The sequence below is a fragment of the Neovison vison genome, chromosome 13 (genome assembly GCF_020171115.1).
Source record: "Neovison vison isolate M4711 chromosome 13, ASM_NN_V1, whole genome shotgun sequence".
NCBI classification, from domain to species: Eukaryota; Metazoa; Chordata; class Mammalia; order Carnivora; family Mustelidae; genus Neogale; species Neogale vison.
The window spans coordinates 151,811,007-151,830,211 of record NC_058103.1 but is presented as its reverse complement, the minus strand read 5'-3'; the positions used below and the strand labels follow the sequence as shown (position 1 = coordinate 151,830,211).

General features: G+C 51.6%; 1 protein-coding gene across 2 annotated transcripts; it reads left to right on the top strand.

Annotated features, from left to right (window-relative positions):
• Positions 1 to 537: 537 nt before the first annotated feature.
• Positions 538 to 19,000, top strand: MORF4L1 (mortality factor 4 like 1). Of its 2 annotated transcripts, XM_044231629.1 has the most exons (13): positions 538 to 726; positions 4,446 to 4,492; positions 6,048 to 6,115; positions 9,372 to 9,488; positions 10,924 to 11,010; positions 11,417 to 11,497; positions 13,003 to 13,028; positions 13,509 to 13,597; positions 14,262 to 14,363; positions 15,173 to 15,261; positions 15,954 to 16,126; positions 16,628 to 16,712; positions 18,261 to 19,000. In XM_044231629.1, exons 1-13 carry the CDS (start codon positions 687 to 689, stop codon positions 18,343 to 18,345), a joined length of 1,089 nt encoding a protein of 362 aa, XP_044087564.1. In that variant the 5' UTR covers positions 538 to 686; the 3' UTR covers positions 18,346 to 19,000. The 2 variants fall into 2 exon arrangements, with proteins under 2 accessions (XP_044087564.1, XP_044087566.1); XM_044231631.1 differs by lacking the exon at positions 9,372 to 9,488 and having other exon boundaries at positions 541 to 726.
• The last annotated feature ends 205 nt before the right edge of the window (positions 19,001 to 19,205 follow it).

The following is a 19,205-nucleotide window of genomic DNA, read 5'->3' as shown; positions in this document are numbered from 1 at the left end:
CGCTGTGTCACGGCAGGGGCAGGCCGGGGAGGGGCACGAGGGGCACGAGGGGCACGACGGGGTCCCCACACTTGCGCCCCGCGTTTGACGCTGCTGCGCGGCGGCCTCAGGAACGAGCGGGGGGGGGCTGCAGAATCCGCACCCCGAGCTCCCCGCGAGCACGGAGGGCAGGGGCGGGGTGCCGGGGGCGGGCAGCGCGGGGCGCGGGCACGGCTGGGTCCGCGGCCCTCGGGGTCGTGGGGGCGGCTGAGGGGCTGCGGCGGGAGCGGGGCGCCCACCGCCGCCGGCCACACACCCCACCCCGGCTCACCCCGACGCGGGCGGCCCCGAGGAGCCGGGTGCTGCAGGGGTGCGGGCGGGCGGGGCCGGGCTCGGGCCCCCGCGCTCTCGGACCCCCGCCCCTCCCCCGCTCCCCCGCCCCGTCCCGCGCTCGGCCGAACTACCGGTCCCGGCGTGCCCCGGGGCGGCGCGGCGCAGCGGCGCGTGCGCGGCGGGCGGCCGTTGGCTGGGGCGGCGGCTGCGCGGTCGCGGCGCGGTGAGGTCTGCGGGCGCTGGCAAATCGGGCCCGGGATGTAGAGCCGGCGGAGCCGACGGCGCGTCTGACGCGGCGCTGGGTGGGGTAGAGAGTAGGGGGCGGTAGTCGGGGGTGGTGGGAGAAGGAGGAGGCGGCGGCGAATCACTTATAAATGGCGCCGAAGCAGGACCCGAAGCCCAAATTCCAGGAGGGTGAGTCCGGGCGGTCGGGGAGAGGCGGCGGGGGCGGCCGGGCGGCGGCGGGGGGCGGCGGGGCCGGGGGGCTGCGCGGGCCGCGGCCGGGGGGCGCGGGCAGACGCTTTGTGCGGAAGGCGCATTGCGGCGGGCGCGGGCGCGGGCGCGGCGCGGGCGGGGAGGCCGGGGAGCGCCGGGCGCCTCGGGGAAAGCGGGCGCGGGGGACGCCCATTGTGGGGAGGCGGCGGGCGCGCCATGGCGGCGGCGGGAGCTGATGTGGCGTGGGGGAGGGGCGGCCGCGCGCGGCGTGTGGGGGGGAGCCCGCCAGTCCGGACGGCCCCGCGGCCGGCGCCCCGCCCGCCTCGGCCGGAGGAACGGGGGCGCCCGGGGTGCGGGGCAGCGGCCTGGCGGGCGTGGGGGCGCCTGGCGGTGCCCCGCGCGGGAGGAGCGCGCCGCTGCGAAATGGCCGCTGCGAGGCGGCCGCGCCATCATGGCCGCCGGCGTTCGCGCGCGCAGCGCCCCCTCCCGGCGGCCTCGCGGGGCTTTGTGCGGCCGGCGTCGGCGGGCGTCTTCGGCGCGGGCGCGCGTCCGGGCGGCGCGGCCTCGTGGGGGTCGCGGGCGGGCTGGGCGGAGAGGGTGCCGCGGAGCGGGCCGCCCCTCGCCGTCTGTCGGGCTCCCGTGGCGCGAGCGGCGGCGCCGGGGCCGGGAACCGGGGTGCGCGGCGCCCTCGCTCCCACCTGGACGGCCCGCCGACGCCCCCCGTGGGTCCGCCTGCCGGGTCAGCCCGACGGCGCGGGCGGCGCGCACGGCTTGGGGCTCGGGTGGACCGACAGGTGCGGAGCCCCCACCCCAGGGGCATGACGTCACCGCCCGCGTGTCCCGCACCGCGGTCCCGGCTCCCTCGCTGACCCGTGTGCTCCGGGCCTGTCGGGGGCCGCGGCGCGCGTGGGGGCGCTCGAAGCGGGTGCCCGGGTCCGGAGCAGTCCCAGAGGGCTTTCTGGAGGAAGCGCTTTACTCGTCAACCAAAGGGGTGTTGAGGACGGAGTAGGGGCGACGGCGGAGGGCCCGCGGGCCGGGAGGCGCTGGCGTTGGCGCTCGGCCGCTCCAGCTGGGTGTCCGCGGCCGGGCTTGGGGCGCGGGTGCCGGCAGGGACGCGGCAGGGGGCCTCGGCGCCGCGCAGCGTCGTTGCTTCTGGGAAGGTGGCAGCGTGGTCGGACGCTCTTGTTCCTGTTCCGGGGAACTGCGACTCCGCTGTGAGCAGTGTCCGAGGCCGCCGGTGTGCACGCGGCCGCGTCCTCGCCTGGAAGTTCTGTGACGGCGGGGAGGGACCGGCCGGCTGCCCGCGGTCAGGGGCTGGCCAGCTGGTGGTGGCCCAGACCGGTGGGAGCAGGGGGCATTGGAACCTCGGGGGCCCTGCCTGGGAGAGCCTGGACAGAGGACCTTGACCTTGGTCTTGGGAGCGGAGCAGGGCTTTCCAGGCCGCGTCTGACCCTGGACGCTCCGCTCTTCTGCCGCGCTGCAGGTCTGTCCCCTTGTACCCAGCGCAGGCTGTGGGCGCGTGTTCTCCTGGCTCCCGGGCCTCCTGCTCACTGTGCTTCTGTCAGGAGGAGCAGGTCTGGTAGCTAGGACCCAGGTCAGAAGGGCCTTGGCCTCCTTGCAGTTGTCTTTGGCAGAAGGCCGTTTTCAGGGGGTCTTCAGTATTGGTTTTTAAGCAGACTCCACGTTCAGGTGGAGCCCACGTGGGATCACCCCACGGTGGGTCTCGATCTCGCCACGCTCAAGTCATGAGCTGAGCTGAGATCAAGAGCTGGGTGCTTGGCCAGCCTGCCCCCCCGGGTGCCCTTCACGAGGGTCTGAACTGCAGCTGGGCGGGGAGGTTAGGGGACGGAGTCCTGCTCTCCGGTGCTGCTGTTGGCGCTGCACCTTGTCTGTATCCCAGGGTCTCGTCCTTGCCGGAAGTGTCCAGGGGTGGCTGCAGCCGGACGCTCCCCTGAGCTCTGGACTTGGTCCCCAGCTGCTTTCTAGAGCTCCGTTTTGGACGGGCTGCAGCCTTGTCGCGCAGTCCAGAACGGGTCGAAGCCGCCTCCCTCCATTTCCTGTTCCGGTTAGTGCCCGCCCCAGCCTGGACGTCAGTTTAAACCTGCTGCTTTTGCTTGCCTGTCCTTCCTCCTCCCTGCTTTTGGTTCAGACCACGGAGTCCGCGGAGAGGTCCTTGACGGGTCTTCCCGCCTGGGGTCTCCACGGGAGGCTCTGCACAGGCCCAGCAGCCTCAGGCGGGGTCTTCAGAGGGGACCCCTGCACAAGAGTGACGTGGAGAGGGTTGATGAGCGTTCCTGGGTGCTCGCTCATGGGCCTCTGGGAAAGCTGGAGCATCTGCAGTTCTAAAAACTCCAAGAGACTGTTGGGCAGATTTGGGAGTCCTTCTGACAGGGTCAAGTCCCGACTTCCTGATGCGACACGGCACTCCGTGATCTGTGCACCTCGGATTCCTACTTTGCTGCGTGGGTTCTGTGCCCCAGTGGTAGTGGTGGCTGGTCATGTCTGTGCTTTTGCACCAGCTGCTTCTGTGGCAGCTCCTCACGCACCCCTGTGGCGCGGGAAGATGAAACCGGTGCAGAGTGCAGAACGTTGCTCTCCCCGTACAGAACCCCTGTTCTGACGGGGCCCCGGTAGGTACGCGAGAGCCTGCGTACCACATGTCGAAAGTGAAGATACTGATCTGCTTTAGGGTAACTTATGTTGAAGGTTTGTAAGTTGCCAGTTTATTTATGTAAAAAGGGTTGTTTTATTATTTTTTTTAAAGGATTTTATTTATTATTTGTTGAGAGAGCGTGTGTGCGCACAAGCAGGCCGAGGTGCAGCAGAGGCAGAGAGAAGCACGCTCCCCGCTGAGCAGAGAGCCGGAAGCCATGCTCGATCCCCGGACCCCGGGATCAGGACCTGAGCCACCCAGGTGCCCCAGTGTCAGTTTTTTAAAAAAAGTAACAGTAATCTTTTAAAATGGTGAAAACTTTATTGCCCTGTGGTTTCTTAAGAGTTGAGCTAGGGGCATCTGGTGGCTCAGTGGGCTAAGCCTCTGATTCTGGCTCAGGTCGTGATCTGAGGTTTCTGGAATCAGCCCGTCAGGCTCCTGGCTCATTATTCAGCAGGGAGTCTGCTTCTCCTCTCCCTCTGCCCTTTCCTCTCACTCCTTCGTGTTCTCTTGAGTAAATAAACAAAATCTTTAAAAAAAAAGGTGGGGGGAACACCTGGGTGGCTCAGTGGTTAAAGCCTCTGCCTTCGGCTCAGGTCATGATCCCAGGGTCCTGGGACCGAGCCCCACATCGGGCTCTCTGCTCAGCGGGGAGCCTGCTTCCTCCTCTCTCTCTGCCTGTCTCTCTGCCTGCTTGTGATCTCTGTCAAATAAATCAATAAAACCTTAAAAAAAAACCCCAAAAACCAAACTCAAACTCTGCCGAAAGGTAGGTATTACAGAGTTTTATGGGCTTCGCTGGGAGGTAGACGATTGGATGATCTAAGACGATGGACATCCCCGTCGTTTTTGCTCTTTACAGGGCGCGCTCAGGTGCTTGTTTCGGGGCACGGCCGAGGTCGGAGCCGAAGCGTGAGTGTGTGCGCGGCCGTGCTCCGGTTGCTGAGCTGTCCGGGCGGGTACGGGTGTGCCGGCCCTCACGTGTCACCCTTGGCTACGAAGAGAAATCGCAATTAACTCCGCGTGTTTTTCCTCCCTTTTCCAGGTGAGCGAGTGCTGTGCTTTCACGGGCCTCTTCTTTATGAAGCGAAGGTATGCCGCCGTTCCCTCTGAGAAGTCGGCTGAGCCGACCGCTGCGCGACTCTCGAGCCTCAGGCTGCAGGGCTTGGTGGGAAGACAGGTCGTGTCTCTGTTTCACGGAGGAGCAGTCCCTAGAGTCTGGGTCTTCTCTCGCTCGCTGAGTGGCCCAGACGCGGCCCGGCCGCCTTGCCCCCCGCCTTGCGACCCGCTGAAGGCCCAGCTGCGGAAGGAGCATTCGAGGGCAAAGGCAGAAGACGGGATCTCTGGGAGCGAGTTGCACGGTGTGGTTCGTGCCCGGGGAGCACGTGCCGCCGCGCCCGGCTTCGGGTGGAAGCGTGGAGCGCGGCGTGAGCCCGAGCTGCCTGCCTGGGCCAAGCTCAGTGCCGACGTTCCGCGCGAGGACGCCTGCCTTCCCGGTTGGGCCGTCTGCCAGAGCGAATCCCAGGGCTTTCCTTGCCTCGGTGCCAGTGCCGCGCTCCTCCTGTCGAGCCCGCTTTTACGTTCGCGCGGCGGCACGGGACAGGAGCCCTTCCCCAGTGCAGTGTCGCTGGCGTTCTGTTCCGGTGGCTTCTAGCGCCCGGGCGCAGGCTGGGAGGGTGGGTGACGCTTGTCGCGGTCGAGCTCGGTGCGCAGAACGTGCCGCGTTAGTTCGGTGCGGTGTCCGCGGCACTCGTGGTGAGCATTTGTGTGTGAAAGTGGCCCCCACGGTCTCAAAGGGCCCTCGGCGGCCGGGTAATAGCCGCGCGCACGGTTTCTCCTGGTTCGAGTACCCGGATTAGATGTGTGTTTCTCAAGTCTGAAATGGCTGAACTTGGGTTCACGGAGAATCTGGTAACTTCGTGTGCGCGAACGTGTCCGTGAGGTCATACTGACAGTTTGTAAGTACCTCGTGGGCTCTGCTGGTCATTTCTGTCCCCGAATATCCCGTTTGCTGTGTCAACTCCCCTGACCCGGCCAGTCCCTCTGGCCGCAGAAACTCCAGTAAGCAGTGTGCAAGTGGCCGTTGGACCAGCTTCACTGTCCCGCTTCTCCTGGTTTGCCCGAGATAGAGACTTCCATCCCGAGCGGGGAGTGATGGCTCGTCGGGGTTAGTCACTTCTCTGTCATGCGTGCTGGTGGCCTGGCGCTTTTAAGAAGAACATGTCCTTTGCTGGTTGCCAATACTCTGCCGTGAAGCCGTTCGTTGTCCCCCGTAAGTTAATGACGCCTGTGACCATATGGTATACGTGACGTTCTTGAGCTGCATGTTTAGGACACGTGGGACGCTTCTGACTGGCGTGTGTGGAGCAAGTGCAGACACGGCTTTCCGGAGCTGTTCTTGGAGAGCAGTTCGGGCCACTGACGTGAGGGTCAGGGTGGCCTCGTGTGCGGTGCTGGACCTGCTCCGGCAGCTGCTGGTCGGACGACTCGTCCGTGAAGGAGAAGCTCCAGCGCGGGTCGTGACCTCGTTTTTGGCCACCGAGTCGAGTGGACTGTCTGAAAGATGACGTGACCCGAAAAGCGTACCAGATGCTCATCCTCTTCCTCAAAACCCGTTTCTGAGTGAATTCTTTCTTTTCTATTTCAGTGTGTAAAGGTTGCCATAAAGGACAAACAAGTGAAATACTTTATACATTACAGTGGTTGGAATAAAAAGTGAGTATTAGCATTAGACCTTTAAAAGCAATGTTTTCTTTCTAACAAGGTAGCCTGTGTCATGTGTGTCACGAACCCAAGCCTTTCGGTGCTCGTGTGGTTTTAGCGTAGCCTGTGTCTGTGTGGGATGGAGACGGTGCCAGACTTCAGGCTGCAGAGCCGTCCTACCTCAAGTTCTTCGCATTATTTCTCGTGCAACCAACGACTTTTTTTTCCTGGTTTTGGTACATTTTAGGACAGTTCGTGTTTTTTGCCTTCGCATACACTCAGTTACTCATTGCAAACAGTTAGACTCCAAGCTAGTTGGATTTTTTGCCTAAAAAGGAAAACGGATAAGGTTGATTGATGAGGAAGTAATGACCAATCTATGTTTTGAACTTTGACAACGTAAATGTTGGCCGAGAGGGATTTCACGTGTTCACTTTTTAGAATATGGTTTAATAAAGATACAAAAATTTAATTGCAGAGCCTAAGTTTTCACCGTGAAGGGTTAGACTTTCTTTTTTTTAAGGCGTGCTGTACGTATTCGCTACCAGGAGCGGACGGTAGACTGAACGTGTTCTAGAATATCTAGCCAGCTGCGCTCTCTTTTTCAGCAATGACTCTTTCTCCTGGGGACCCACAAGTATCACATCTAATAATTTACTCATTTTTGGTTTTCGACATTGAAGTCAGTAATTTTTACTATCAGAGATTTTAAATTACTTTTATTGGTGGTGTTTTGTCCTTCAAAGATTGCCAGAAAGTAGTTCTTCTGGGGTTGTTTTCTAGCAACTTTGAAGGTTTTGTATCATGTAGCTGTGTCCTGGTCCCCGTGTGAGCCGTCGGATGCCGTGAGCACTCGGTGCTGGGGGAGGAGCTTCTGTCGGACTCTCACCGGCCCTGGGACCTTGATCTTGCTTAGGTGACCCAGCCCAGTTTTATTTCTTAGAAAAATTTTTCACAGAATGCTTTTAGCCAAGAAGAAATACCAGGCTCTTCACTTTTCTTCCATTAGTACAGTTGTAGAAAGGTGGAAATCTAAAATGTGTGAAAGCCCATTCCTTGTGATTTTTTCCCCCCACTTAGAAATCAAGCTATTTCTAATAATGACCGATAGGATTATAAATAATAAATTGGGAAAACCAAGGAGAAAATTACCCTTCTGTTTTGTAGAAGTAAACTGGTTTTTTCAAAAAATTTTTTTTATTTTTTAATATTTTAAGAGATTTTAACTGAGAGGGAACATAAACGGGGAGGGGGCGGCGCGGGAGAGGGAGAAGCAGGCTTCCCGTTGAGCAGGGAGCCTGATGCGGGACTCGATCCCAGGACTCTGGGATCATGATCTGAGCCGAAGGCAGAGGCTTAATGACTGAGCCACCCAGGCGCCCCGTAAACTATGATTTTAAGTGTGATTCCTAATATCTGAATTATTTCTGATATGCAGGAAAGTTCATCGTATGGCTCCTGGTGTGTATTGTAGCTTTCCCTATTGAGAAAATACTGAAACTGTACTGCAGTCGTGCAGTAGATTCATGACACGGGGGCGCTCCGTCAGCATCGGGTACAGCTGAGAGCGTTGCAGTCCAGGAAGATGCTCTGTCCTCTCCACGCAGTAGAGTATCTCGTTCGTGCCTGTCGTGTGGGAAAGTTGAACTCTCTCCAGAAAATCAAAGGAAAGCCGCAAATTCATGGCACAGATTTGCTCCCTTACCTATTTACACGTGTAAATAATTTTTAAGATTTCTCCTGAATGGCTGTGAACACACTGGTTTTGTGCTTAACTCTTTTATGTACAATATTTTGTGTAAAATTACAGGTAGATTTGTATAGTTTAAAGACTTGGGTTTTGAGTGGCATTTGTAGTTCATAAGAAATTTTGAAAGTGCCAAGTGCTTGTATTTCCTGATTCTGCGGTTTTAAGATCATGTTTTTTCCTTTGATAGAATTCAGTAACACAAGTAAATGATAGTCCGCGTAGATTGATTGATTGATTGATTTTTATTTTTTTTAAGATTTTATTTATTTATTTGACAGAGAGAGATCACAAGTAGGCAGAGAGGCAGGCAGAGAGAGAGAGGAGGAAGCAGGCTCCCTGCTGAGCAGAGAGCATGATGCGGGATTCGATCCCAGGACCCTGAGATCATGACCTGAGCCGAAGGCAGCAGCTCAACCCACTGAGCCACCCAGGCGCCCCCCGCGTAGATTTATTTTCAGCTAATTTTATATACCGATTCCTTGGAAGAGAACTTAAAAATGGCACTAAACATTAGAGATCTCTAATATCTCTTAGGTGTATTGAGGATATTAATGAACAAAGGTGTATTTTTTGTAGGTGATTTGGAATATAGGTCAGAATGCATAATTGTGGAAAATCTGATCTTCGTATTTAGAGAAGCCTTTAAATAAACCCATTTTGAAATGGGGAAGAGTTAGCAAATGCCCAACAAATGTGTTATGTTTCTGTTTAGTACTATGTGAGTAATGCCACCGGTCACCGGAATTGTGGGAATTAGTGACAAGCTACCTTTAGAAAATTCTCAACTTAGACTTGTGACTTAGGAAAATTTTGAACGTCTGGCCTTCAGTTACTGCCCTAGTCGTGGTGTTCCTCAGAGCAAAAGGTATTTCACTTCCTGTGGTTCAGCAAGGGTTTTCAGCTTCTGACACATAAAGGAAACTCTGGAATTGATTTGTTTTTTGTTATTTTTAAATTTTTATAAACATTTTTTTTTTTTTAAAGTAAATACTATGCCCAGTTTGGGGCTTGAACTCAGGACCTGGAGAGCAGGAGTTGCGCGCTCTGCTGACGGAGCCAGGCAGGCTCCCCTTGATTTGGTTTTTAGATGGAAGTGTTTGTTTAGATCTGTTTTGGATAGGAGTGGGAAGGGATTTTCAGCGGTCTAAAATGGAACTTTGTGGTGAATAAAGATTGACAGCTCCCCTTGATTTAGAGAGCGTGGAAATAGATAGTAGATGTGTAAGTAAAAGTAAGAGTCTCATTTTGAACATGGTTTGTCAAATACCTTATCTTCAGGAAGTCATGCAGCAGAAACCCAGTCTCCAGATTGGAGTTTTTTAAACTTAGTAACTATATACATATTTTCAGAAGCACAATATACTATAGAAATAATATATTTCTAAATTTTCAAAGACCTTATTGGAACTTGTTGACACAGACATTTTAAATATTCCATTTGTAAATAAATCTTAATAAAGTTAAGCTAAATTCTGCGCTAGTTACTGAGATTACTTTGTACTGTGCTGTCTGTATCAGAAGTGCTGGGAGGCCCAGGCGCTCTGAGAAAGCTTTGAAGACACGTGAGGATATTGTAGCCCTTTTTCCTGTTCCTGAAGGAGCTCCCTCAGTGCACCACCCCCTCCTGACCTCTAGGTAAATGCATGTTTTCAAGTTTTCTCTAGGAAATCATGTTGAGGATTGCGCTTTAATTGCTTACTCTCCTTTGGCTATCTTATGTAAGAGGTCAGAGAGGGGAATCATTCAATAAAAGATTTTGCTTTGAAATACATTGAATTGTGTCACTAAAGGAGCTCCCTCGGCAGGAGGAAAGAATCCCTTCGCGTGACTAGTTCAGCGCTCCCTACGAAGTACCTTGTTTCTGATGTCCCCTTTGGAGAAAAACTGCATCAGAAATCTCGAAGGAGCTTTACTAAGTGCCAGAATGCTGAAGCAACTTCATTTTTTTTTTTTCTTTCAAAGATTTTATTTATTTATTTATTTATTTGACAGAGAAAGATCACAAGTAGGCAGAGAGGCAGGCAGGGAGGTGGGGTGGGGTGGGGTGGGATAGGGTAGGGGATGCGGGAGGGAGGCAGGCTCCCTGCTGAGCAGAGAGCCAGATGCTGGGCTTGATCCCAGGACCCCGGGAACCCATTGAGCCACCCAGGTGCCCCTAGATTTTTTTTTTTTTTTTCTTTTTTAAGATTTTATTTATTTGAGAGGGATCACAAGCAGGGGGAGCAGGCAGAGGGAGAGGGAGAAGAGTCCCCCACCGATGCGGGACTCAATCCCAGGTCCCCGGGGTCATGACCTGAGCCTAAGGTAGATGCTTCACTGACTGAATCACCCAGATGCCCACAACTGGATACTTCTCCCTTTTGATGTTTAAAGCGATCTTTCTGGTTAGGTCTTGGAAGTTAGTGCCTGCATTTGTGAGTGAAGGTTGAGGACAGTGTGGTCTGAGAAACCGTCGGGGGATGGTTTCATCTGCGGACTTAGCGCAGCTGGCCCGGATGGTGTTTGAGTGTGCTAGACCCGGTCGTGTTCCTGACCAGCCTTGAGTGTGTCTCACGTGTCAGACTCCTGTTTCACACGTACTGTTTAATTTTTATAACCGTTCCATAAAGGTAGGTACGGTTACCCCCATTTTACAGGTGATGAAAGGAATGCATAGCTAGTTTTGTAACATTGCTGTTATGTTCCATATTATTAGCTTTTGACGGACTCTTTTTCCCTTTTCTGGGAGAGTTAACATTCTTCAGGATCTCTTTACTCTGGAAGGGTAGTTCCTAGGGACTCTCCTGTTAAGTGCCATGCTCCTAAGTCATTTGAAGAAGGATTTGAATAATGTGTTTTTGTAATTAAAATGGCGGCTGCGATTTGGAATGCAGCTTATGAGGGTATGAAATGTTTCCTTCCTTTACAGAACAGATACTCATTTGAGAATGGATTTGTAGTCTTAGTAAATTAGATGTCATCAGAGAAATCCAAAGTCTTACCTCTTGGATCTCTAAAGAGAAATTGGTGGACGAAGTCTGAATAGTGATAAAATAACTTTGAATGATAATTTCACTTTTGTCTATTTCAGTTGGGATGAATGGGTTCCAGAAAGCAGAGTGCTCAAATACGTGGATACCAATCTGCAGAAACAGCGGGAACTCCAAAAAGCCAACCAGTAAGTTTGGTTTGTAGCATGAGAATGAGGAGAAATGTCTGTAAGTTAATTTTGGAAAATGGAATGAACAGTAGAAATGATGTTGGCCTCATGCCTACAAAATGATTCTTGGTACCTGTCAGTTGCTGTGTTGGGGCTTTAAACTTCAAGCAGTCAGAAGCCTTTCCTAGAAAAAGGAAGTAGATCCCGGTCATTTCTTGAGTCTGTCTGTAGTGGTCGATAGAAAACAGCGGGTGTTGTTGGGAATTCCTGTGATCTTGGGCTCTTGGGCCCTGTGGGAGTTACACTTGGGAAGGGGGCGTGGGACCTCAGTTGGCGTATAAATTTCAAATGGAATCGAGCTGGGACGATTTATTTTTCCACATAAGCACTCATTTAATGACAACCGTTGACATGACTTTTGAAGGGAGCAGTATGCAGAGGGGAAGATGAGAGGGGCCGCCCCGGGAAAGAAGACGTCCGGCCTGCAGCAGAAGAATGTTGACGTGTAAGACGCGCTTTGTTTCGGTTTTGCATATAATTCTCCCAATAAAATTCAAACTCGGTACTTACCGTGTGTTAGGATTTATCGAAAATGGAAACTAGAACATTTTAACTTGAAAACGCCAGGAATATGCTGGATGAATCTCATTTTAGACATAGAAGATATGAAGTTACCTTTTTACTTTTTCTAAAGATTTTACTTATTTATTTGACAGACAGAGACCACAAGCAGGCAGAGAGGCAGGCAGAGAGAGGGGGAAGCAGGCTCCCCGCTGAGCCGAGAGGCCGATGCGGGGCTCGATCCCAGGACGCCGGGATCATGACCCGAGCTGAAGGCCCCACCCACTCAGCCACCCAGGCGCCCCCAGTTATTGTTTACATTGACTCTAACCGCTGTTATTCTGACTATATAATACGTAGTCATGGGTTAGAGAAAGGACCACAAACAACACCAGCAGTTTGCCGTAGGAAATGGGCTGCATAGTGGGAGAAACTGGCTTCTTTAATTAACGTAAGCAAGAAGGTTGAAGCAAGAATGTCTGTGAGTCTTTACTGCTGTGATTCAGTGAAGTGTAGTTTATAGATTTCAGAGTTAGGGTCAGTTGTCAGTGTTTTTCTTTAATTCTGTGGCATAGAACGCGTGGGTAAGGAGTGAGCGCGTCCCGGCTCTCCGTTTCTTTTGGTCCCTCCCTGCTCTTGACACGTAGCAGTAAACGTTCATGGTTTAATCTGACCCAGAAGTACTGTCCCAACAAGTACTTGTATTCCAGAAATCAAACTTGGGGAGACCGGAAAAAAACCCCTGTACTTTTGGATGGCCAGACTTCCTGTGGTAAAACGTGAATATAAAGTGAATTTGAGTTGTTAAATGAACCCCGTGCTCTAAGTTACATCAGTAGAGTTACTAATATTTATAAATGTTTTTTAAAGCGGAAGAGTCCGCCTCCTGTAGTGTTCTGGTTTGGTTCCTGGTTTCCTTGTAGTCACGTATGAAATTAAAATGAGTAATTTGCTGTTCGCTAGTTTGTAAATGGACAGGAGTTAAGTTGCAATTTGAGATGACCAAGAAGAAGGAGAGAAGCTTCGTTCTGTGCAGGGAAGAGCGGAGCAGGGAATATCTGGTTGAGAGGAGGACAGGGCGACGGGGGCTGGTGAGGGCGGTTTGTGCGTCCCGGAGGTGTCCGGTGCCTAGCTCACGGGGATACTTGAACTTGCGGGACTGTGGGTAGAACTTGTTCTTATAAACTACATAACATATGCGGTGGACTTGTAAATGAATAATATCCTTGGAGTCTGCCAGCGTGGTTTGGTTTACTTTTGTACTCTGTGCAGGGAGGTGTGCATGTAGCCAGCCATCAGGGAAGGTTGTCGTCTGAGCAGGGAGCGGTTCACAGCCTGGTCTCACCCTCCAAGGCGGTATTTCTCTGTGAACTTAAACCTGGTCCAAGGGAACTTCTGCTAGCAGTAATCACTTTTTTTCCTTTCTCTTTTCTCCCATTCTCCTTTTAGGAAAACCAAAAAGAACAAACAGAAAGGTAAGAATATTAAATTTGGTAAAATTCATTATTTTATCTTTATAGCATTTGCAGTTTGAAATTAGTGTTAAATGTTAACGTTTACAGAGTTTGCAGAGTAAGCGTGTGTTTGTTGGGCATGTCAGAGCTGAGTCACGGCAGCATTCTCGAGTCCGGACATCCTAGTGTGGTCCTGGGGGACTGGAGACCCAGCTCTGATACTGTTTTTACCATGGAGGAACCTGTGGCATGTTTAGTTTTGGTGGAGAAGACAGTATTTTTTTTAATAAATGTAAGATACTGTGAAATGTTGCCTTACGCTAGATGTTTGGTAGAACTGTTTGTGAGCTGTTTGTGGGGGGACTAGGGTTCTCTGTGGCGGATCTGAGCAACTCCTGTGTGATGGGCAGGTGGGAACCCTGGGGCTTCAGACTGTTTTCCTTAGGAGTTTCTCCTCTATTAAGCTATTAAGGTTTCTACCCTTCTCCCAAACCTGTGCAGCACCCGGAAATGGGGATGGCGGCAGCACCAGTGAGACCCCGCCGCCACCTCGCAAGAAGAGGGCCCGCGTGGACCCCACCGTGGAGAGCGTGAGTAGTGCCTTACCCTCGTACGTCGCGTGTTGGTGTAGAACTTTGTGCAGTGAGCAAGCAGAACTTAGTTTTCATGAGTTTAGAATTTCTGAGTGATAAAATCATTCCTGATTTCCAGAGGTACAAATTTGGAAGTAGGGCTTTAATTTAATTTTGATGTAACAGTTTTACATTTCTGACGTCAAGGTTAGGAAACGGGGGTACGTTCTCAGAATAGACCCCTTCATGGCGGTTATTAAAGACTTCATTAGGAGTCCGTTTGTTTAATTTCATGTATTAAGTTCAAGGTGGTCCCACTTGGAACAGTCCTTGGATATCGACAATAGATGGGAAATACTCGTGAGGGTAAATGCGGCGTGTGATATAAATGTGGAAGTGCCACGCCAGAGCGCAGCGCGCGCGAGCTTGCAGGAGAGAATGCGCCGACGAGGTGGGGCCTCGGTCCGAAAAGGCACCCAGTAGACCCAGTTACCTGGGAGGGCGAGATGCTCTCCTCCCAGCGCCTTAGCGTTCGGGGTTTTCATTTGAGAATTTCTGAGCGGCGGCTCCACAGTCCGTCTGCGCACGTTAGTGGTGCCTCTAAAAGTGGAGAAAGGCCTGAATTGTAGTTTGTGTCCATGGGAAAAAGTGGGTTTTTAATGCCGTTCCCTTTTCTGTCCAGGAGGAAACCTTCATGAACAGAGTTGAAGTGAAGGTGAAGATTCCCGAGGAGCTGAAACCGTGGCTTGTCGATGACTGGGACTTAATTACCCGACAAAAACAGGTACCTTGAACGCGACTCCGATTGTCCTCAGATGTTCTTCCCAGTGTGGAAAACAGTTTTGAGAAAAAAATTGTACAGACTTGACTGTTGAAGGCCTCCTGCAAGGTGCTCGTGGCTCCCTTCAGTTTAAGGAAGCGGACTCTTCTCCGGCTCCAGGTCTGAGGACCGGGGCGTACGGCTGTGACCTCAACAGCCGCTCCCAGCCATCGGATCCAGAGCGAGGAGCCGCGTTCTTAGATGGCGTGGGCAGGGATGGGGGGCGAGGAGTGGGACTGCTTGGTCAGGCCTAGACAACAACAGATGGACCTGATCTGGTTCTTGAGCTGAACTGCTGGATTCAAACCTTGGCCTCGCCAGTTACTTAGCTCGGACGGGTTCCTCAGCCCTTTTGTGCTCTTGTCCCACCTCCCACGACTGAGGGGATGAGGATGCAAAGCGGTTTCGCGTGTGCTTCCAGCAGGGTCTGGTGCGTGACCCACATAGAGTAAACCTGTCAGTGCCAGGGAGCCGCGGTTCTGCGTTTCTCTGTGGCACGTTCCACGGACTGAACGGCAGGAAGCTGTGTCTGGCACATGACTGGCCTTTAGAGCCGTGACCGCTAGTACGGCTTGGCTACGTACTTGAAATGACTAAAACGAGATTTTTATTAGTTCCGCAGCCACAGTAGTAGCCCATGTTGTAAGTGCTGAACAGTGCTATTTCCTATTTCATAACTGTTAGCTGGTCTTTTGTTGCATCAAAGCTTTTCAGTGTAATTTTTCTTAAAAAAAAAAATACTGTGTTATTTAAGTGTGGTTTTGTTTTTGTAGCTCTTTTATCTTCCTGCCAAGAAGAACGTGGATTCTATTCTAGAGGATTATGCGAATTACAAGAAATCTCGAGGAAACACAGATAATAAGTAAGAATATATAAATTTTTTAAGTATACACAGGGATATTTTTCTTTTAAGTATTTTTATTTCTAAATAAATCCTCTGAAATGGCCACTTATTCTTAAAAACAGTGCCATCAGAAACCAGCAAAGTAGCATTTCATTGCTTCGACGTGGAGTTTGGTTGGCAAATGCTTTCTTTCTGGGCCAGACAGTAAATGTTTCAGGTAAAAATAGGTGCCCATTATGTACGAGCACATACATAACCATGTGAAATACAGCTGCTTCGAATGTTTTTTAAAAACTGTTCTTAGCTCGAGGGCTGTAGTTTGCTTACCACTGGTTTTATTTTTGGAATGGATTTTTCTTGTTCTTTTGTTTAAATCCCTTTAAAAAATTTTGTTAGTTAAAAGTTCATTGCCGTTCTAGTCCCTTGCTCTTAATGCTGGTTGAATTCATCCCCATTTTTCAGTGCTTTTCAGTGACTTTTTAAATTTTTTTGGGAAGATTTTATTTATTTACTTGACAGAGGTCACAAATAGGCTGGGGGGTGGGGGGTGGGAAGCAGACTCCCTGCTGAGCAGAGAGCCTGGCGCGGGCCTCGATCCCAGGACCCCGAAATCATGACCTGAGGCGAAGGCAGAGGCTTTAACCCACTGAGCCACCCAGGCACGCCTAAGTGATCTGCTTTGAAAGTAAATATTTTTGTCTTTGTGTCAGGGAGTATGCTGTTAATGAGGTTGTGGCCGGGATAAAGGAGTACTTTAACGTGATGTTGGGCACTCAGCTCCTGTACAAATTTGAGAGACCACAGTATGCCGAGATCCTTGCCGACCACCCGGACGCGCCCATGTCCCAGGTGTACGGGGCACCGCATCTACTGAGATTATTCGGTAAGGTCCTGTTGAGGGAAAAAATTTACTTTTTATACATTGGTTTTTTATTTTTTTATCTTTTTTTTCTAAAGATTTTATCTGAGAGTAACAAGTGGTGGGGAGGGGCAGAAGGAAGGAAGAGAGCGCAAGAGAGAAGCAGGCTCCCTGCCGAGCAGAGAGCCCGATGCGGGACTCGATCCCAGGACCCTGGGATCAAGACCTGAGCTGAAGGCAGAGGCCTAACCCACTGAGCCACCCAGGTGCCCCTGTCCTTGGGGTTTTTAATATTTTCTGTCTTTCGTAATTGACATCAAAGGGTACCAGAAAATGACATTATAGAACATTCCATTTCAGTCGAACTTTTTATTTAAAATGTTACCAAATTTGTTTAAAAGTGAAGAGTTTCTAAAGTCACGTATTTTAAAGGAATCCGTGATTGCATTTGTTGCCCACGTAATAAAACAGGGCTTCTAGTGCTGTCCCTTGTGTAACCTTGACTACGTGATCTTGTTTACTCAGTGCGGATCGGAGCGATGTTGGCCTACACTCCTCTGGATGAGAAGAGCCTTGCATTGTTGCTAAATTATCTTCATGATTTCCTGAAGTAAGTGGAAGGGTCGGCTTGGAATTAAGAACATGAGTTCGCGCAGTGCCCCGGCCATCCCTGGTCCGTCGGCCCCGTAGACGGGACGGGCGAGAGCCGCGTGCGCAGCGCGGGAGTGGGGAGGCGGGTGCCGGAGCGGCGTCTGCCGGAGCGGCGTCTGCCGGGAACAGCTGGCTAGGAGGCTTCTGGAAGGAGACAAATGGGATGCACACTTAAGTCACAGACCAGAGTTCTACATGAATCGAAAGCATAAATCTTAAATTGAAACTATTAAGATAATGATGGAAAAAATGATAATATTTTCATTATTTTTAGAGTGAGAAAGTTCTTTCTAAATACTCAAACAATAGAGGAAATAAACATCTTGACTGTGTAAAAAGTTAAAATCCCATGATTAAAAGTAGTGACCCAGAAAGAAATAGTAACACGGAAGAGTTGTGATCACGGTGAGTAAAGCGGGGACAGCCGGCACGGTGGGCTCCCACGGCAGTGGCAGTGGCGGCCACCGAAACTGTGCGCAGGGCTCCACGGTCGGGGGTCTCTGTCGTGCTGGCTGCGATGAACCGGACTGCAGAACCGGGCAAGAGGGCAGTTCTGCTCCCGGCAGCTTTCCGGAGGCCATTTCAGCAGTGCCTGTGAAAGTTCACACGTGCTTCCCTCGGGCCAGAGCTGACCCCGTAGGTATGTGGAAGTGCACAGACGTGTGCCAAAGCACGCAGGTGTGGGATGCACGTGTACTGCAGCGCGTTCTCCACAGCCAGGCGCTGCTGAAGGCTGCAGCTCCAAGTATCCCAATGGGGATGCTGGCCACCTTGTGGCCGCTGGAAACAGCCACGCTGCAGGAGCAGTGGCGGTGGGAGCCCCCCTTCGTGGAGAAGCAGTTGTACTCTGGGAAAGATGTAGAAAAGTGTGGATCCTACCAGATGGTGGATTCGTTCCTGGGCACCGTTCTGGGAGGAAAGGTTGCGGTAGTCGGTTTCTACTTTGTTTCTGTATTTGAATTTCCTTAGAGTGATAACCCCATGTTTTCTAATCTCAAGACGGCAGCACGTGCCTGGAGAGGGCCGTGGCATTGCAGTCCTCACCCTTCAGACGAGGAGGGTCCCCTCTGCCTGGACTTGCTGTGAACTCCTGCAGTGTCACGCCACCGACCCTTCAGTGCAGGGCCCGTTTCGGTTTTCATGGCGGTTGCAGTTTCTGAATCTGTATTTCATACAAGGAGTGTCAGAGAGCTAAAGAAGACAGTGCAGGTTCCTTTAGGGTGCAACATCTGTTTCCTAAGCACAGCCCCAGCTCTCGGGTGGTCTTGTGCAGACAGCTGTTCTGGACTGTTCCGAAATGCAGTGACTGGGCTTTCTCGTCCTCACGCCCCACTGTCTGGTGTGTGTGGCCCCGGGTATCTGAGTTGGGGTGGCAGGTGTTTGACCGCGAGGCTGCCTTTATTTTGGTCTCTTTTCAGAGAAACGGTTCGGTGCGGCGTCTGTGCCGTGATTTAGATCGCGGTAGGCTTCTCCTTCATTTTTGTAATGACTCCCGTTCTGTTTTTAGATACCTGGCAAAGAATTCGGCCGCCTTGTTTAGTGCCAGCGATTACGAAGTGGCGCCCCCCGAGTACCACCGGAAGGCCGTGTGAGGCCGGCAGCCCGCACTTCGTTGGACCTCTGTAAACACAGTTTGTTTAGTCCTCCTCCTGTACAAATGATGTACTTTGAAAATGTTAGTGTACAACAGAGTTGATGTTTGTTTTCTGTTTGACCTTAAACAGAGAAAAATAAAAGGGGTTACAGCTCCTTTTTCTTTTCTTTTCTTTTTCTTCATTTCAAAGTTGCTACCAGTGTATTCAGTGACGGACGACAGAGGGACATACTGTAGCCTGTTCTATTGCCTAGTCGACAAAGCTGCTTTGAATGCTGGTGGTTCTATTCCTTTGACACTACGCACTTTTATAATACGTGTTAATGCTCTATGACAAATGCTCGGATTCCTAGTGCCAAAGGTTCACTTCAGTGTATATAACGGAACACACTCATCCGTTTGTGCTTTTTTTTTTTTTTTAATGGTGCTTCAGGTAAGGAGCCCGTCCTGCAGGCCATCCATGTTGTTCTTAGGCATTTTACCTGCGCTCGGATTGTTGAACGGTGGCTTGTTTCATGGTTTTTGTATTTGTGTCTAATGCACGTTTTAACATAATAGACGCAATGCATTGTGTAGCTGCAGTTTTCTGGAAAAGTCAATCTTTTAGGAATTGTTTTTCAGATCTTCAATAAATTTTTTCTTTAAATTTCAAAGAGCAATGTGCTTGTGTGGATGCATTTTGAAACCTTTTCGTGTCTACACCATGATCTTTCAGGCAGGTGTGTAATTTTCTTGTTTGGCCTTTATGGAAGGAGGTGGGTGTCTTCAGCATCAACCCCTGATCCTCTCATCCTTGGCAGCTGGCTCCCGAGTCGTGGCTGAGTGCTTAGAGACCCACAGGACTGTTTCTCTCCTTTT

Coding starts and splice junctions, on each gene's coding strand:
- MORF4L1 (XM_044231629.1), top strand. CDS start 687: ATGGCGCCGAAGCAGGACCCGAAGCCCAAATTCCAGGAGG. Junction 6,116..9,371: donor TACAGTGGTTGGAATAAAAA/GTGAGTATTAGC, acceptor TGTCTGTATCAG/AAGTGCTGGGAGGCCCAGGC. Junction 13,598..14,261: donor TGGACCCCACCGTGGAGAGC/GTGAGTAGTGCC, acceptor TTTTCTGTCCAG/GAGGAAACCTTCATGAACAG.